We start from the raw sequence: 18,601 nt of genomic DNA, 5'->3' as shown, positions 1-18,601 counted from the left end.
CATTTTCTCTGAAATGGGCCCATTTTCCTGACTTACTAGCCAAACATACACAAAGTGAGAAAAGAAAACGAGAGTTAAATCAGCTTTGGCTATTTAGCATTATAAGAAAATGAGTAATCAATATTTTCCCAATGAACTAGATATATCTGCAAAGTGACTTTTAGAATTCTTAAGAGTGACTGCAGATAACAAAGGATGTGAGAACAGGAATAAAAGACTCAATGGAAACATTCTTAGAATATACATAATTTCCTGACAATTCACTTTACACTATTGTTTCAAAGATCATACTTTCTAAAACAGACCAAAACCTATTAAAACAGCTCAGTGAAGTACTTTCTGACTGCAGGAATGTTTTTAAAAGCCACTTTGGCAAGCACCATACACCTGTGGCTACCTCCCAAGCCCACACCCCTTCCCTGAGAACTGCCCTGCACCCTGGACTGGGCCCCTGTGGTCACATCTGCACTCTGGAGGTGGACATTGACCCAGGAGTGACCACACTGGGCAATCAAATTCTCTCTCCTGGGAAACTGGAACCTTAGGCTGAATCAGTGGATGCCTTGCTGGGAGGAGATGGATGTGGCCTTTGGGACTAGGGGTGACATTTGGGGGCGACAGAGAGTGGGCCCTGTGCAAACAAATGAGGGAAAGCCTGCCTGTGCAAAGAGGGGCGCCACACGCAGGCACGAGACCCAGGGGAGCAGTGGAGATGGGCCCCTCAGAGCAGGAGAGGAGGGGAGAGGGGCACTCCCTGGTTAGGTTCCAGACATTTTCTGATTCATTCCTAAAGCCAGTTTCTCAGGAGATGTTGCTTCCTGTTCTTAGATTCTATGAAATATCCCTATTTTTCCAATAAAGTCATTCCTTATTCTTATTTTTTAATTTAAGCCAGCTTGAGTGGGTTTCTGAAACCAAGGATATGAAGAAATTTAAAAAAAATCAATTATTGTGTTAGGAAGGTAGCATTATGGATGTGTTTTTCTCCTCAAATTTTTGTTACTGCTGTTATTAAACTGTCTTTTTTTTTTTTTTAAGCATAGAGGAACTATTTAGGTCACCACTCTTTTTTTCCACTGCCTTCTACTCTGTAATATATAACCATGGAAACATTCTGAGGACGGGAGCAGAAGCAAAGGGCAAAAATTCTGTATAATCCAGGTATAATTTGCCCCTGAATAACAGTAACCCTATTCTTTTAGAATCCTCACCTTTTTTTTTTTTTATTCACTAGAAATGTCTACACACACAGAATAAGAGAATTGAAAAAGACAGCTGTCCTCATCATGATGCAGGTACAGTATATCACATACTGCTGGGGCCTAGAGCTTTATAACCCACAGAGCGATTCATACATGCCACCCCAGCATCTATATAACCTACAACTTAGAACAATTCCACTGCTCAGGCTCATTCTCCAAAGAAGACATACAGATGGCTAACAAACACATGAAAAGATGCTCAACATCACTCTTTTTCAGAGAAATTCAAATCAAAACCACAATGAGGTACCATTTCACCCTAGTCAGAATGGCTGCTATCCAAAAGTCTACAAGCAATAAATGCTGGAGAGGGTGTGGAGAAAAGGGAACCCTCTTACACTGTTTTGGGAATGCAAACTAGTACAGCCACTATGGAGAACAGTGTGGAGATTCCTTAAAAAACTGGAAATAGAACTGCCATATGACCCAGCAATCCCACTGCTGGGCATACACACTGAGGAAACCAGAAGGGAAAGAGACATGTGTACCCCAGTGTTCATCGCAGCACTGTTTATAATAGCCAGGACATGGAAGCAACCTAGATGTCCATGAGCAGACAAATGGATAAGAGAGCTGTGGTACATATACACAATGGAATATTACTCAGCCATTTAAAATAATACATTTGAATCAGTTCTAATGAGGTGGATGAAACTGGAGCCTATTATACAGAGTGAAGTAAGCCAGAAAGAAAAACACCAATACAGTATACTAACACATATATATAGAATTTAGAAAGATGGTAACTATAACCCTGTATGCGAGAGAGCAAAAGAGACACAGATATATATAACAGTCTTTTGGACTCTGTGGGAGAGGGCGAGGGTGGGATGGTTTGGGAGAATGGCATTGAAACATGTAAATTATCACATGTGAAACGAATCGCCAATCCAGGTTCAATGCATGATACAGGGTGCTTGGGGCTGGTGCACTGGGACGACCCAGAGGGATGGAATGGGGGGGGGGAGGTGGGAGAGGGGTTCAGGATGGGGAACACATGTACACCCATGGTGGATTCATGTCAATGTATGGCAAAAACCACTGCTGCTGCTGCTGTTAAGTCACTTCAGTCGTGTCGGACTCTGTGCGACCCCACAGACGGAAGCCCACCAGGCTCCCCCGTCCCTGGGATTCTCCAGGCAAGAACACTGGAGTGGGTTGCCATTTCCTTCAATGCAGGAAAGTGAAAAGTGAAAGTAAAGTTGCTCAGTCGTGTCTGACTCCTAGCGACCCCATGGACGGCAGCCTACCAGGCTCCTCCATCCATGGGATTTTCCAGGCAAGAGTACTGGAGTGGGGTGCCACTGCCTTCTCAAAGCAATTAGCCTCCAATTAAAATAAATAAATTTATATTAAAAAAAGAACAATTCCAAAATTGGTGCCTAATATACCAAACATATTAGGCCATTTGCAATGAAAATGGGAATCAGATGTCCTATTACAGCTTAAACTGTAAACGATCTCACAGTCCTGGTGTTTCTGGAAATGAACTAACATCCTCTAGAAAATACTCTTCCATGTTTTCTCTCTCTCCATATATATGTTTTCTTTCTTAGGCATTCTGTGCAGAGGTAGCTGATGTTCCTGCAAAACCCCGATGTGCTTTTTGGTTTTCCTGGGACCTGTGGTTGCCATGGACACGGAAGGCTGCGGAGGCTGACGGCTGAGCTGTTCCGCCCCTAACGAGCCAGCTGGCTCCAGCAAATTCGTTCACTATTTTTGACAAAATCAAAGGAACAAAACAGACCCCTGCTCCTAAATTCTGCTCTCTACCCTCTGCAGGCCCTCCAGGCCCTGCATGAAGAGCCAGGCTGATCCTGAGGCAGCCTGGCACAGGTTGAAGGCACTGGGGTATCAGGAGCAGAAGAATATTGATATGACACATGTCTCATGGCAACAAAACTGGAGTTAAACCAGGGAAGCTTCATGGGCACACTTGCTCTTGTTCTCCAGATGGTATAACTCCTCCCTAAAAATCAAAAATATTCTATTCTCCTCTCAGGCCACAGAAACCATTTGGTCTGATCCTCTTAACCGACTGAAGGGGCCACTTAGGATGAGAGGCAAAGTGGCTTTTTAAAGGCCTTGGCCTCCTTTCTCTCACTGTTTTTTTCGATCACCCTGAGTGTTGGTTGGATCGCAGACTCTATCTAGCTTTGGGCAAAATTATAGAAATAGTGAGGTTTGCCTCTCTCCCTGTGAAGTGACGGCTCTACATCTAGGGCCTTCATGCAGACCTCCACCTGGCCTCTCTGTGGTGGCAGCTCGTGGTTCCCGGGCAAGGTCTTGTTCCTTCCACCTAGGGTTTATTCCTCTTTGTATCCCTACATCTGACACAGGGCCTACAACACATTTGAAGAATAAAAAAATAAAAACCTTCCCCAAGTGTCAATACAGCTGCAGTGTTCCGTATCATAGCCATTTAAGATAGCTACTGTCAAAAACAAACAAAACCCAGAAAATAACAACCATTGGTGAGGATGAGGAGCAGTTGAAACTCTTGTGCACTGTTGACGGGAATGTAAAATGGTATAGCTGCTGTGGAAGATAGTATGGAGGTTTCCCAAAAAATTAAAAATGGAATTTTATCCAGAAATTCCGCTTCTGGGTATATATTCAAAAGAACTGTATGCCCCGATTGTAGCCATATTATTCACAATAACCAAAAACTGTAAGCAACTCAAATATCCACTGATCAATGAATGGATAAACAAAATGTGGTATGTACACATAATGGAATAGTCAGTCAGTTCAGTCGTTCAGTCGTGTCTGACTCTTTGTGACCCCATGCACCAGAGCACTCCAGGCTTCCTTGTCCATCACCAACTCCCGGAGCTTGTTCAAATTCATGTCCATGAGTCCATGAATTGGTGATGCCATCCAATCTCTCATCTTCTGTCGTCCCCTTCTCCTCCTGCCCTCAATCATTCCCAGCATCAATGGCATGTTATTCAACTTAAAGAGGAAAGTAATTCTGACACACGTTACAACATGGAGGAATCTTCAGGACATTATGCTAAGTGAAATAAGCCAGTTATAAAAAGACATATTCTGTATGACTCCACTTATATGGAGTACCTAGAATAGTCAAATTAATAGAGACATGAAGTGGAATGGTGCTTGCCAGGGGCTGGGGGAGGGAGTAAGGGGAATTACTATTTAATGGGTACAGGGTTTCAATTTTATAAGATGAAAAGATGGATGAGAGGTGAGATGGCTGGTGGTGGTATCTGCACAATAATGTGAATGTATTTAACACCACTGAACTAACTGTACACTCAAAATGGTTAAGACAGCAAATTTTATGTTATGTGTATTTTATCACAAATAAAAATAATTTTAATCTCCTCAATCAAAACATATTCTTCCTATGTCCCATTTCCTCTCAGTTCTTCACTCCATAAATGTAAATAATAATTGGCTTTAACTCTCTAATGGTCATTGTAGTGGTGGGATTCACATACTGTGTCAGGTGGGGTGTGTGTGTGTGTTGGGTTCTAAATATAACTCATCACACTCTGCTCTTCATATGCATAAAGATGGCCCTCAGTGTTCTAAATCTTTCTCACAACAGGGCATAGCCAGAGATGTTAGCCAGAAATCCAACAGGATGAAATCCTTGTTTTAATTTTTTTTAAAAGCAAACAATAAAGCAGAGACTATCAAAGAAGGGGCTGAGAAGCGGCTGCTGACACTCACCCCTCACCTCCTGGGCCTCACTGCTCCTAGACGCCTCCCAGGCCCGCGTCCTGCTATTTCCACACACCAGCCCAAGCCCCCGGCACTGCGTCTGCCTGGCCCTGAAGTGAAAGTGAGCAGGACTTATCTGATCCCCTTTGCCCTTGTTGGGACTTGGACCTCTCACAATGAAATGGCACGCATGCCTTCCTTGCTCTGTGTAAAACGCCTGTGGGTTGTAAATGATTAAGTCCAAATTCCAGCGCAGTACGTATAGCTACAAGGAATTTCCTGCTCGGCAGAAGGGTCAGTCTACAGCCACTACTTCAACAAATGCATGAAATACACTGGCATCTCTAAAATACCTGTTTTTGGTTGAGACCCTTGTCATCTCTTTGTCTTGGTTTATTTCACTTGCTTTCCATCTCCAGGCTCGCTCCCCCTTCCCAAGATGGTAGGGAAAGCCCCAGTCTAATCTGTCAGAGTTACCTAATGCTTACAGGATAAAGTTCAGGGTTAAACTTCCTAGCATGACCTAATAGTTTCTTTCCTTGCTGTCTTGGCCTCGCAGCATCCCCTGCCTTTCATGCCCTCAGCCACTCAGCATTACTGTTTCTTAATCCCCCTGTTCTTCCCGCCGCCACATGGTAGCACAACCTGTTCCTTCCCAGCCTGGAACGCCGATCTCAGACATCGCCATCTGTTGAGCTTCTACTCATCTTTCAAGATCCATCTCAAAGGTCACTCCTTCTATGAAGGCTCCATGGATTCCCCTGGGAGCTCTTTTCTCAGAGATGCTGCTTTCTACTACACGGACTAAACTTCGCTGAAAGCTGGGAACCTGCCCATTATAAAATGCCTGCCCTGGACTCTTAACATCAGCCAAGTCCCTGGAGTGGGTTTTCAAAATGATCCACCCTAGAACGCCCCAGGTGCTTACTGCTGGCTTGGCCACTCTGAGCCCCTGCTCACCACTTCCCTTGTGACCCTCTGGTCTGTGCTCTGGTGTGGTTCAGGTACCAGCCTGTTCCCGCATTCAGTGATAAACACTGCAGAGAGTAGGAATCACATCTCACTCCCTTCTGGACCTTCCACATTTCCTGGCTTCAGACTTTGCACATGACAAGAGCTAGATCTGCTACATAAGTAAACAGATAAATCTCCATGGCATCTGTGGGCATGACCTGGAGGAGGGAGAGGATAGGTTGGGAGTTTTGAGAGAAATCAGAGAAAACTCTAGGTGAGCTGAATATAGCTTCCTACCTCCATTGGAGGATGAAAATGACTTGAAACTTCTTGGGCAGTTCTCTGGTAGATAGAAAATTGGTAGGAAAAGGGAAAGCATTAAGAAGGAGATGCAAGGCAAGGACATTGTATGCCAGACCCAGAGGTGAAGGTGGCTTGCTATGGTAACAGAAGGCATCATATATCTTCAACAGTCTTAAAACTCAATGGCTGAGTTAATAATTATAGTAGTGGTGGTGATAGTAGTAATAATAATAAAAAGATGGAAAAATACTCAAAATTTTAACAACTTATTGACCAGAGATATAGTAATACGTCTTTTGTTACCCGAACATCATTGACCAGAGATGTTTCAATATTCACCTACAGGACAAACTGCTGGCCACAGGAAGTAACTTCTGCAAAAATCCCCTGGTCAATAATGTGTTAACAGCAGCTACTTCTGGGTTGTAAAATTACAGTCATTTATGTTGTAAGTTTCTCTTTAAACTGCCGTTTGCTCTTAGAAACAGTATATGAATGGACATGACTTTTAAAAACTGAAATTATATTTTAAAAGCCACAGCATACTTTACCTCTAGAGTCCCAGTCAATGTGTGTAATATAACTAGAAGCACCTTTACAGATGCCAACCCTTTTGCTTGTCAGGACGTTGTAAATATCCACAAAGTTATCATGGGATGCCACGGCAAGGTATTTTCCTGTATCTATGAAGAAAAATGAGCGGTTAACAGCAAAGCATTTCATGTGGGAATTTACTTCCAGGAACTTAAGAGGCTAAGGAAATAGTTAAAAAGAATCCACTCTTGCAACTTTTTGTCCCAACACATTTTTACAAGTTTTTGCTGTCACCTTTTGAAAATTTAATATCAGAGATCATTTCTTTTCTGTGATGGAAGGAGACCATGTCTTCGACAGTGTCAGCATTTACAACCAGGAAACTCCCATCATTCAAGCCAACTGCTAAGGCTTTCCCATCTGGGGAGAAGGCACAGCATCTTCCACCTACAAAAGAATCCACAAACAGCACTGTTACGATCCATGACTTTGCTACCAAACAAATGAAGAGGGGGGACATGTACATATAGTCACGGACCTGTGACTGTGTCTTTAACACTGCTGCTGCAAACTAAAACCTCATAATTTAAAACATTTCTTACCACCAGACCCAAAGACAATAATCATTAATATTAAAAATAAGTTTTCTATTTCTGTGAGGTTTATCCATTCATTTTTTCATATATGAAGACCTGGAGTTTTCAACTGACAAGTGGATTGAAGAGGGAAAAGGAATAAAGGGTTAATATAATTAGCATTTCTTCTCCCAAGATGTGGTACTTAAGAATGAGACAAAATTTCCAGAAACTATTTTTTTTATACCGTGCTTTACGCACGAAATTTGCTTTGGAGGACCTTGTTGTTCTACTTTTAGTCTCTCTAATCTCTGAGCTGTGGATTGTAATGCATAATTCTAGAGGTGGAAGATTTTATTCCTGTCTCTTCTGTCATGGGAAGAATGAAGTATGGACATTCTCTCCAAAGGTGTCTGCAAAACTAACCAATACTGGGCTGAGGGGACTACATGACAAATGCTTTCTAACGCTTTGCAGGGTCATGGGAGGCACTTCTGAATGCGGAATATGGAGTACGTTAAATAGGAATCCTACTTAAGGATATGCCCCCTCCTTGGCCATGCTTTTATTGTCAAGATATTGATGAGCACAGCCCCAGGATGGGACAGTCATGCAGCCTTGTGCTAAGACATTCCAAACAGAGTTTCCACCCCTCCCTCCCCATCCACTGTTTCCAACAGGCTGAAAAGCCACATTCACACCAGTAACTTTAAATGGGCTCATCTAAAGTCTATCTCCTTCTTTTCTTCATCCATTCACTTTGCAGTTATTTACCTACTATGAATCAGGCATTGTGCTAGTGCTGAAAGAACAGGAAGACCAGCCTGCCCTTGAGGAGAGTCACCAAGCTTAGGTCAAGCATAAAGATTTATTGCACAAACCAGGATACCCGAGAGCAAAAGGGAGAGCTATTAATAATTACACCAGGACACCAGCTATAAACTGAGTTGAATGGCCATCCTATCTCAGAGGTGTTGGTAGTTGTTCTTTTGAACTCATTTTTAACCTGGTGAATAAAGTCCATTGGCTGATATTCAAGGTACTCACAGTGAGTCCTTGGTCTGTTATTTTTCCCCAATGTAAATGAGTAGCCTGATCATTCACCTCTGTAGTAGATAAGAGCATGAGCTTTGGAGTCAGACTTGGGTTTGAATCCTGGCTCCACCACTTATGAAGACCCAGAAGTCGAGTGTAAAGTGCGTCCGTATGGTGGAAGGAGACAGCGTCATGCAGTGGCCACAGGTGTGCTCTCTGAAGCCACACTCCTGGATCTGAATTCAGATCCATCACTTACTAGCTGTGCAACTTTGGGCAAACGACTTAAGTGCTCTGCACCTCAGTTTCCTAATTTCTAAGTGGAAATTGGAAAGGGAGACAGCGTCATGCAGTGGCCACAGGTGTGCCCTCTGAAGCCACACTCCTGGATCTGAATTCAGATCCATCACTTACTAGCTGTGCAACTTTGGGCAAATGACTTAAGTGCTCTGCGCCTCAGTTTCCTAATTCCTAAGTGGAAAGAATAGAGGCCTTACTCACCAGGTTCTCGTGAAGACCACAGGCGAAGCGCTAGTGCGGCTACTGGCTCAGTGGTGTCAGCCACTGTCATCATCACCGTCTTGACACCTTTTCTCACTTTATCCCCCTAGACTTGTCTCCCCACATCTATCTATAAAAATACCCAGCACAAACAGTCTAGGGGCCAGGCCCCAATCTTATCCTTTCCTGTCTTAACTTTCATAAATCCTTTGAGCCTTGGCTCTCGTTTTCCCCAGTGGGGCTGTCCCTGGCAGTGGGCCTTACCCTGAGCCTCCGTGACGCCTTGTTTGTGCCAGAGATCTTCCGTTTGTCTGTCCTCACACACTCTCCACCCTGCTCTGTGCCTGGAGTTGGCCTGCATGGACTCTAACAACAAGCTCCCTCGCCCCCTGGCTTCTGATTCGTTTGGAGGCGGGGTGGGGGGGGGTGGGGGGGGTTGGTGGTGCTCGGAGCATGAGGGAGGGTACTCAGCAGGAGGCTGCAGGGAGGGTACTAGAGAAGAACAGATAGAGGGTAGGGAGGTTGGGGCATGTTCTCCCCTGGCTGCCTCCCTGCAGGGCCACAGCTTGCTGGCTGAGCCTCTGGGCTGGATGGTTACCACCTCCTGCCAGGCTGCCATCTCACACAGCTCTCACTCTCATCTGTTCCTCCTCTTGTCCTTTCAGGCCCAGGGCTGGCAGTGGTTACCAGCTACTACTAGCTGCATCGTCCTGCGCTAGCCCTGGTCATTTCCCAACACCCTGCCTGCCCCTTCATAGGGAGTCCAGTTTCGAGACTCTTCAAATTACCCAATTTAAATGGACCAGCTGTTGCTGGGACTCTGTTCAAGTCTTGTCCATCTCTGACACTAGAGATGTGACTGTTCATCCTGGGATCCCCAGTGTCTGATACATAGAAGCTGCTCAATAAACGTTTGCTGAATTTCTACTTCTTGGTATACCTCTTGGTTCTCGTGCATATAGGTGTTTAATACATATTTATCTGTTTCTTGCGGTTAACTATTGTTTTTAAACCAAGTTTCCTTTTTCAGTAATAAAATCAGTTCCGCAGACTGTTAGACATAAAGATAAACACCATTCTTTACAAGCTGATGGGTTTCAACTGACTCCTACAATTCAGATGAGAAGAGGAAGGACATATTGCCCCCAGGTGGCAAATGTCTATGCAGTGCAAGGAAATAAAGAATAGAGCTGGGCACGGACACATCAGGCCAGCCTTCTGGAACCATCCTCCACGTGATTAGTTATATCTGGAGCAACAAACACTAAATCCCTGTTGCCCAGCATATCTGGGAGCATATAATAGGCACACACAGTAAATATTAGCTGAATGAATGGGTGAATGAACCCAATACTTGTGGTTGTAAACACTTTTACAGGTGTGTAAGGTGACATACGCACCTTTTTTGAGTTTCCTCACTGCCAGCATACGGTGCTGGGAGGATAATTCCCAGATCCGGAGGGTTTTATCATCACTCACTGTTGCACAGATGGGCAGGAGGGGGTGAGCTGCCAGGCCCCACACTTCTCCTTCCATGTGCCCCTGTGAGGAAGGAAATGGGGCAACAAAAATCAGTTCAATGCTTCTCAGCGAGCCCTTCCCAAGAGAATCCCAAACAGGTTCAAATAGGAACACACACAGTTTGAGCTTCCTTGAGCCAAAATGATTGTACTGAATAAATTTTTCACTTGAACTTGAATCTAAAGCTGGGCCTACATGATACTAAAGCATTCATCTGAAAAGCAAAAGATGGATTCATGTTGCTAAGTTTTGTTTATATGATGCCAAACATCTTCTCATGTAGAAGCATCCTAGTGAATAATGAACTGTCCTCATTTTATCCTGTGATTTGACACTGAATAAACACAGTATGTATGTATCTCCTAGGAACACAGCTTGGTCACAAAGACACAAATTACTTTCTTCCATAAAACCATATTCTAAAAGATGTAGGTACCGCTTATCTATATCAGAGGAATTGGACAGTAATATTCTTGCTAATTAATTCCATTTCAGTTCTGTGCACAGCATTTGGCAGAGCAGAACTAGAGAGATCTAAAATTTTATTTCCAGTATCCTGGGTATAACTCAGGGTCAGCATTTGTTCACAAATTTTTCTATCCAGTGATCAGAGAAAACTGAAAGGGGCTTGACAAGCATTGGACTAATTCCACATGCTAATGTCTTATCACAAACACACTTAGCTGGCTTAGAATAATAACTGAGATGAATTATATTTAATGAATGAATAATTAGGGAGAAAATGAATCTCATTCTTTTAACTTATCACTCACTAAAGCAGTGTAAAGAATAGATTAGACAAGGAACAATAAAACAGACCAGATTGTTTACTGAATTTCTGCTTTTAGTGGCTAATTATAAAAAGGCTTTGCTTAGTAAAGCAAAAAAGAAGACCATACTCAGGCTTCTGAAAGGTGTTTGTAGTTGGAATGCTTTGGGGGGACAGGTGGCTCTTCAAAGAGAAATTGGATGATCCCAGTTTGACCGGGAAGCTGTTTGAGCAAAACAGTAATTTGGCAGAATATACAAAGTTCTCAATACTGCTGACATCCAAATATCTGAGAATGGCGTAGATACTGTTTTTGAGTTTATTAGATTTGGAGCACCTTACATCTCCAGTTTTCCAGTTTTCTTCCCTTGGGAAGCCTCCCACAATGAAGGCTATGGTCTGAGGATGGGTCAGGTGTGAGCCCTCTCTTGTTCTCCCTAGACTGCATCTGCCTGAAGCTCTTTTACAGACCAAGTCCTTTTGTACACTGAAGACAGGGTTGTGGGGCTCTGAGACCCTTTCAAATCACTGCCTCATATATTGATTTAAAAGTTGTATTTCCTTAATCTAATGTGACTGTGTACTTTGATTCCTGTATAACATAGGGATGGACAGCGAGTGAGGTGGGCAGGGAGTCTCTTGAGTGGCACCAGGAAATGAGCTTGGGACCTTCCTTTCCTCCTGACCACCCTAAAGCTGATAATAACCAGCTGCACAATTGAAAGTTGATTATATTCGAAGTATATACAATGGGGATTTTCAGAACTCACCTCCTGTCACTTCTCTCTTCCCCTAAAGTAGTCTCTTAAAAAAAAAAAAAAAAAAAGGCAATCTATTCCAAGTGATGTTGACTTGCTGAGCTACTGACACTGTAAAAGTGGTTCTGAAGTCTTCCCACAGCAGGACGGCTGATGGTCTTAACCATATCGTCTCTACTGTTCCTTAAGTTTCCCTCAGGGTCCACCTCTCAGCACAGGCCTGTCAGCCCCTTCAGCAGTCCTACTCTGTCCTGGGTAGCACACAGCACAGGGCTGGTCTTGGCAGGAGCACAACAAGCACTGATTGAACTGAACTGCTGAGTTCTACCCAGGAGGAAAAGGCAAATGATTGACTGACCAGAAGATGAAAGAGAGACGCTGAGATAAAAGGGAAAGAATGGCACACGTGTAAAGAGAGAAGAGGGTTCTCCCAGTTCCACTGCCTCCCCAGGGCTCAGGGGGCCCGGCTGAGCACTGTTTCATGCAGTCTCTACGCAGAGATGTGTGGAGAGACAAAGAAAAGGCTCTGGTACCCGACAAAGCTTGGTACGAAGCCCAGCTCTCCAGTTCTCAAGATGTGGCTGTGGGAAGTTCACTGGGCTTTAGGCCCTTCATCTATAAAACAATTACAACCGAGCAAATCTGTTGTGGAGATGAGAGAGGAATTTTGCACAATGGTATTGCCTGACATGCAGTCAAGTGCTCAATAAATGACACTCTTGGATAACTGTATTAATAGAATGATAGAAACAAATACAGGAAAGAATTGAAGAGAATGAAAAGGTGAAAAGACTTTGTTGTTGAGTTTAAAACATATTTAGACAAAATTAGTTCAACTATATTACTTTTGAACATGAGAAAATGTTAGAGTTTGAATCTTAAAATGCTGTTTAAATCCATAGAATAGCACAAATCTTACACACATATTTAGCAGTATGCTGCTGCTGCTGCTGCTGCTACTAAGTCACTTCAGTCGTGTCCGACTCTGTGTGACCCCATAGACGGCAGCCCACAGGCTCCCCCGTCCCTGGGATTCTCCAGGCAAGAACACTGGAGTGGATTGCCACTGCCTTCTCCAATGCGTGAAAATGAAGTCGCTCAGTCGTGCCTGACTCTTAGCGACCCCATGGACTGCAGCCTACCAGGCTCCTCCGTCCATGGGATTTTCCAGGCAAGAGTACTGGAGTGGGTTGCCATTGCCTTCTCCGATTTAGCAGTATGGCATGTAGTAAATAATTTAAAGTCTCAAAACATTTGGGGATTGAAAAGAAACACTTCATTTTCAATGAAATTAAATAAATAGTCATGGCCAGAAAGGGACAGAAAGGTAAGAGCAGCTGGAGGACAAAGACGTCACCCCTTCTCAAGGTCGCACCTCAGTTCTCAACTTGGGCTGTAGCTACAGAGCTTCTGAGGTTTGTTCCTAACACAGAAAAAATTGTAAGACATGGATTCTTATTCAAGATAGCCAGGGTGGGGCCTGGGCACAGGCATTTTTAAAACCTGATGTGTGTGCAGACCTGCTCTCAGGTGTAGCAAATCAGAGGGCCCCTTTCAGTGGGATTTTGGGGGTCGGCCCTAACACAGCAAGCCTGCAGGCAGGCATCAGGTGAGGGAAGGAGGCAATTCTCCTCCACTGGACCCACGGAAGTCCCAGAGCTTAGATAAGCAGTGCAGATTCTTTCCACTCCACCTTCTGAACCCACCCCCTCGTCCCTGCCCAGGCCTCTTCCACCTCTAACTATGATCTACTCATCACCTCCAAAGACACATGTCACTCATCAGGTGACATGTGATCACTTCTTGGATCTTTAAGATACTGCTGATGCTGCGCGGGCACAGGAGGGCCTAGAGGAGCTATCCCACATTGAAGGTCAGGAAGGGCGGCAGTGAGGAGATACCCCTCCTCCAAGGTAAGGAGCAGCTGTGAAGAGATACCCCACGCCCAAGGTAAGAGAAACCCAAGTAAGACGGTAGGTGTTGCAAGAGGGCATCAGAGGGCAAACACACTGAAACCATACTCACAGAAAACTAGTCAATCTATTCACACTAGGACCACAGCCTCGTCTAACTCAAGGAAACTAAGCCATGCCCGTGGGGCAACCCAAGATGGGCGGGTCATGGTGGAGAGATCTGACAGAATGTGGTCCACTGGAGAAGGAAATGGCAAACCACTTCAGTATTCTTGCCTTGAAAACCCCATGAAAAGTATGAAAAGGCAAAATGATAGGATACTGAAAGAGGAACTCCCCAGGTGAGTAGGGGCCCAATATGCTACTGGAGATCAGTGGAGAAATAACTCCAGAAAGAATGAACGGATGGAGCCAAAGCAAAAAGAATACCCAGCTGTAGATGTGACTGGTGATAGAAGCAAGGTCCGATGCTGTAAAAAGCAATATTGCATAGGAACCTGGAATGTCAGGTCCATGAAACAAGGCAAATTGGAAGTGGTCAAACAAGAGATGGCAAGAGTGAATGTCGACATTCTAGGAATCAGCGAACTGAAATGGACTGGAATGGGTGAATTTAACTCAGATGACCATTATATCTACTACTGCGGGCAGGAATCCCTCAGAAGAAATGGAGTGGCCATCATGGCCAACAAGAGAGTCCGAAATGCAGTACTTGGATGCAATCTCAAAAACGACAGAATGATCTCTGTTCGTTTCCAAGGCAAACCATTCAATATTACAGTAATCCAAGTCTATGCCCCAACCAGTAATGCTGAAGAAGCTGAAGTTGAATGGTTCTATGAAGACCTACAAGACCTTTTAGAACTAACACCCAAAAAAGATGTCCTTTTCATTATAGGGGACTGGAATGCAAAAGTAGGAAGTCAAGAAACACCTGGAGTAACATGCAAATTTGGCCTTGGAATACGGAATGAAGCAGGGCAAAGATAATAGAGTTTTGCCAAGAAAATGCACTGGTCATAACAAACACCCTCTTCCAATAACACAAGAGAAGACTCTATACATGGACATCACCAAATGGTCAACACTGAAATCAGATTGATTATATTCTTTTCAGTCAAAGCTAGAGAAGCTCTATACAGTCATCAAAAACAAAACTAGGAGCTGACTGTGGCTCAGACCATGAATTCCTTATTGCCAAATTCAGACTTAAATTGAAGAAAGTAGGGAAAACCACTAGACCATTCAGGTATGACCTAAATTAAATCCCTTATGATTATACAGTGGAAGTGAGAAATAGATTTAAGGGCCTAGATCTGATAGATAGAGTGCCTGATGAACCATGGAATGAGGTTCATGATACTGTACAGGAGACAGGGATCAAGACCATCCCCATGGAAAGGAAATGCAAAAAAGCAAAATGGCTGTATGGGAGGCCTTACAAATAGCTGTGAAAAGAAGAGAAGCGAAAAGCACAGGAGAAAAGGAAAGATATAAACATCTGAATACAGAGTTCCAAAGAATAGCAAGAAGGGATAAGAAAGCCTTCTTCAGCGATAAATGCACAGAAATAGAGGAAAACAACAGAATGGGGAAGACTAGGGATCTCTTCAAGAAAATCAGAGATACCAAAGGAACATTTCATGCAAAGATGGGCTTGATAAAGGACAGAAATGGTATGGACCTAACAGAAGCAGAAGATATTAAGAAGAGATGGCAAAAATACACAGAAGAACTGTACAAAAAAGATCTTCATGACCCAGATAATCACGATGGTGTGATAACTCATCTAGAGCCAGACATCCTGGAATGTGAAGTCAAGTGGACCTTAGAAAGCATCACTACAAACAAAGCTAGTGGAGGTGATGGGATTCCAGTTGAGCTATTCCAAATCCTGAAAGATGCTGCTGTGAAAGTGCTGCACTCAATATGCCAGCAGATTTGGAACACTCAGCAGTGGCCACAGGACTGGAAAAGGTCAGTTTTCATTCAAATCCCAAAGAAAGGCAATGCCAAAGAATGCTCAAACTACCACACAATTGCACTCATCTCACACACTAGTAAAGTAATGCTCAAAATTCTCCAAGCCAGGCTTCAGCAATATGTGAACCATGAACTTCCTGATGTTCAAACCGGTTTTAGAAAAGGCAGAGGAACCAGAGATCAAATTGCCAACATTCGCTGGATCATGGAAAAAGCAAGAGAGTTCCAGAAAAACATCTATTTCTGCTTTATTGACTATGCCAAAGCCTTTGACTGTGTGGATCACAATAAACTGTGGAAAATTCTGAAAGAGATGGGAATACCAGACCACCTGATCTACCTCTTGAGAAATTTGTATGCAGGTCAGGAAGCAACAGTTAGAACTGGACATGGAACAACAGACTGGTTAGAAATAGGAAAAGGAGTACGTCAAGGCTGTATATTGTCACCCTGTTTATTTAACTTACATGCAGAGTACATCATGAGAAACGCTGGACTGGAAGAAACACAAGCTGGAATCAAGATTGCCAGGAGAAATATCAATAATCTCAGATATGCAGATGACACCACCCTTATGGCAGAAAGTGAAGAGGAACTCAAAAGCCTCTTGATGAAAGTGAAAGTGGAGAGTGAAAAAGTTGGCTTAAAGCTCAACATTCAGAAAACGAAGATCATGGCATGCGGTCCCATCACTTCATGGGAAATAGATGGGGAAACAGTGGAAACAGTGTCAGACTTTATTTTTCTGGGCTCCAAAATCACTGCAGATGGTGACTTCAGCCATGAAATTAGAAGACGCTTACTTCTTGGAAGGAAAGTTATGACCAACCTAGATAGCATATTCAAAAGCAGAGATATTACTTTGCCAACAAAGGTCCGTCTAGTCAAGGCTATGGTTTTTCCTGTGGTCGTGTATGGATGTGAGAGTTGGACTGTGAAGAAGGCTGAGTGCTGAAGAATTGATGCTTTTGAACTGTGGTGTTGGAGAAGACTCTTGAGAGTCCCTTGGACTGCAAGGAGATCCAACCAGTCCATTCTGAAGGAGATCAGCCCTGGGATTTCTTTGGAAGGAATGATGCTAAAGCTGAAACTCCAGTACTTTGGGTACCTCATGAGAAGAGTTGACTCATTGGAAAAGACTCTGATGCTGGGAGGGATTGGGGGCAGGAGGAGAAGGGGACAACAGAGGATGAGATGGCTGGATGGCATCACTGACTCGATGGACGTGAGTGTGAGTGAACTCCAGGAGTTGGTGATGGACAGGGAGGCCTGGATTGCTGCGATTCATGGGGTTGCAGAGTCAAACACGACTGAGTGACTGATCTGATCTGATCAGATGCTTATTTTAATCTGGTATTATCTGAATCAAATTTTTGAGGGGAGAGGAAGGGTAAGGAGTATGTTATATATTTATGTGAATTGAGGCTGAGACTAGAATGATGCACAAAACCTAAAGAGACACATATATCTGGTGTGTGCCGAGCAAATACTTTTTTTTAGTTTGACAAATTTTTGACAGACTGAGAGGAAATATACCCAAGAAACCCCATCCACATCTGAACCTGATTCAGACAATGAGATTATGGACTCTGAATAGATGCTCTAATGGGATAAGGCTCTTGGGGATCCTGGGACTGGGAATGTATTCTGCATGTGGTAGGGACATGATAATTGGTAGCCAGAGGCCAGACTGTGATGGACAGGTGACCCTTAGGCTCCTCCTGGTTTTCACACTCAGTGTAATCACCTCCTTTGAATGTCCTATAGCCTCGTGGGTGTGTGCTTGCTAAGTCGCTTCAGTCTCCATGGACTGTAGCCCACCAGGCTCCTCTGTCCACGAAATTCTCCAGGCAAGAATGCTGGAGTGGGTTGTCATGCCCTTCTCCAGGAGATCTTGCTGACCCAGGGATTGAACCTGTGTCTCCTGTAGCTCCTGCATTGCAGGCAGATTCTTTACTGCTGAGCCACCGGGGAAGCCCCTCCTATAGCCTTACTACCAATCAATAACATATGCAAAGGGGATGGATGTATTATATGTATGTGATGACACGATTATGTTATTTCAAATTATTTAAAGGCATTGTTTTTCTTTTTCCCTTGCTCGCTTTGAGGAAGCAAACAGCCATGTTGGGGGAACCCCACGTGATGAGGAACTTCAGGCAGCCTCTGAGAGCTGAGGGTGGCCTCTGGCCAACAGCCAGCAAGAAACAGAAGCCCTCAGTCCTGTACTCACAGGAACAAAACTCTGCCAACAACCTGAGCGATCGTAGAGGCAGATCCTTCCATAGTGAAGCTTCAGATGAGACCAAAGCCCTGGTCTTTACCACAGCCTTACAAAACGTTAACCAGAAGACCCAGTTAAACTGTTCAGACTCCTGACCCACAGAGAAACCATAAGATGATGAATGTTTTTGCTCCAAGCTAAGTTTGTGTCAGTTTGTTATACAGAAATAGATAACGCAGCGTTTGCCTGATCTTTGGAGAGAACACCTCCTTTAATTTGGCGTCCTAAGTGTCCCTGCTGCCTCAGCCTGGCCCAGCTCTGATGTGAACTGTGGTTTAGAATATGTGCAAACGCAGTACCTGAACAAGCAGTGTCACTGGGCCGCTCTTATCCATTTCCAGGATCTCTCCATTTTTTGTTCCCACCAGGATATGTCCATGTCCCAAAGTGATGGCACGAATTGAAGGATTATCTTCCAAAAGCAAGCCTGAGGAGGGGAAATACTGCATTTAATATTGTAAATGCTGTATTTAATATAACAAAAATAAAATGATTATAGTGATTCTATAAATTCTGTTT

The 18,601-nt window shown here is 43.8% G+C and overlaps 1 protein-coding gene and 1 long non-coding RNA gene across 7 annotated transcripts in view; one reads left to right on the top strand and one right to left on the bottom strand.

Moving 5' to 3' along the window:
* Nucleotides 1–3,830, top strand: part of LOC113901211 — a 37,807-nt gene extending 33,977 nt beyond the window's left edge. The window contains exons 2-3 of the long non-coding RNA XR_003513348.1: nucleotides 1,235–1,295; nucleotides 2,819–3,830. This is a non-coding gene — a long non-coding RNA (uncharacterized LOC113901211). The remainder of the gene's footprint in view (nucleotides 1–1,234; nucleotides 1,296–2,818) is intronic.
* The window catches only part of EML6 (EMAP like 6), a 285,324-nt gene that overhangs the window by 57,436 nt on the left and 209,287 nt on the right, over nucleotides 1–18,601 (bottom strand). For all 6 annotated transcript variants that reach the window (XR_003513347.1, XM_027555299.1, XM_027555300.1 and 3 more), the window contains exons 21-24: nucleotides 18,382–18,509; nucleotides 10,255–10,396; nucleotides 7,038–7,190; nucleotides 6,761–6,892 (exon numbers count right to left, since the gene is read on the bottom strand). Coding sequence is in view for 5 of the 6 variants with exons in the window: in XM_027555299.1 (XP_027411100.1) it covers nucleotides 6,761–6,892; nucleotides 7,038–7,190; nucleotides 10,255–10,396; nucleotides 18,382–18,509 (555 nt within the window). In the remaining variant the exon portion in view is untranslated. The remainder of the gene's footprint in view (nucleotides 1–6,760; nucleotides 6,893–7,037; nucleotides 7,191–10,254; nucleotides 10,397–18,381; nucleotides 18,510–18,601) is intronic.

The sequence above is a fragment of the Bos indicus x Bos taurus genome, chromosome 11, assembly GCF_003369695.1.
Source record: "Bos indicus x Bos taurus breed Angus x Brahman F1 hybrid chromosome 11, Bos_hybrid_MaternalHap_v2.0, whole genome shotgun sequence".
Classification (NCBI taxonomy): domain Eukaryota; kingdom Metazoa; phylum Chordata; class Mammalia; order Artiodactyla; family Bovidae; genus Bos; species Bos indicus x Bos taurus.
This window is presented reverse-complemented; position numbering and strand designations above follow the sequence as displayed.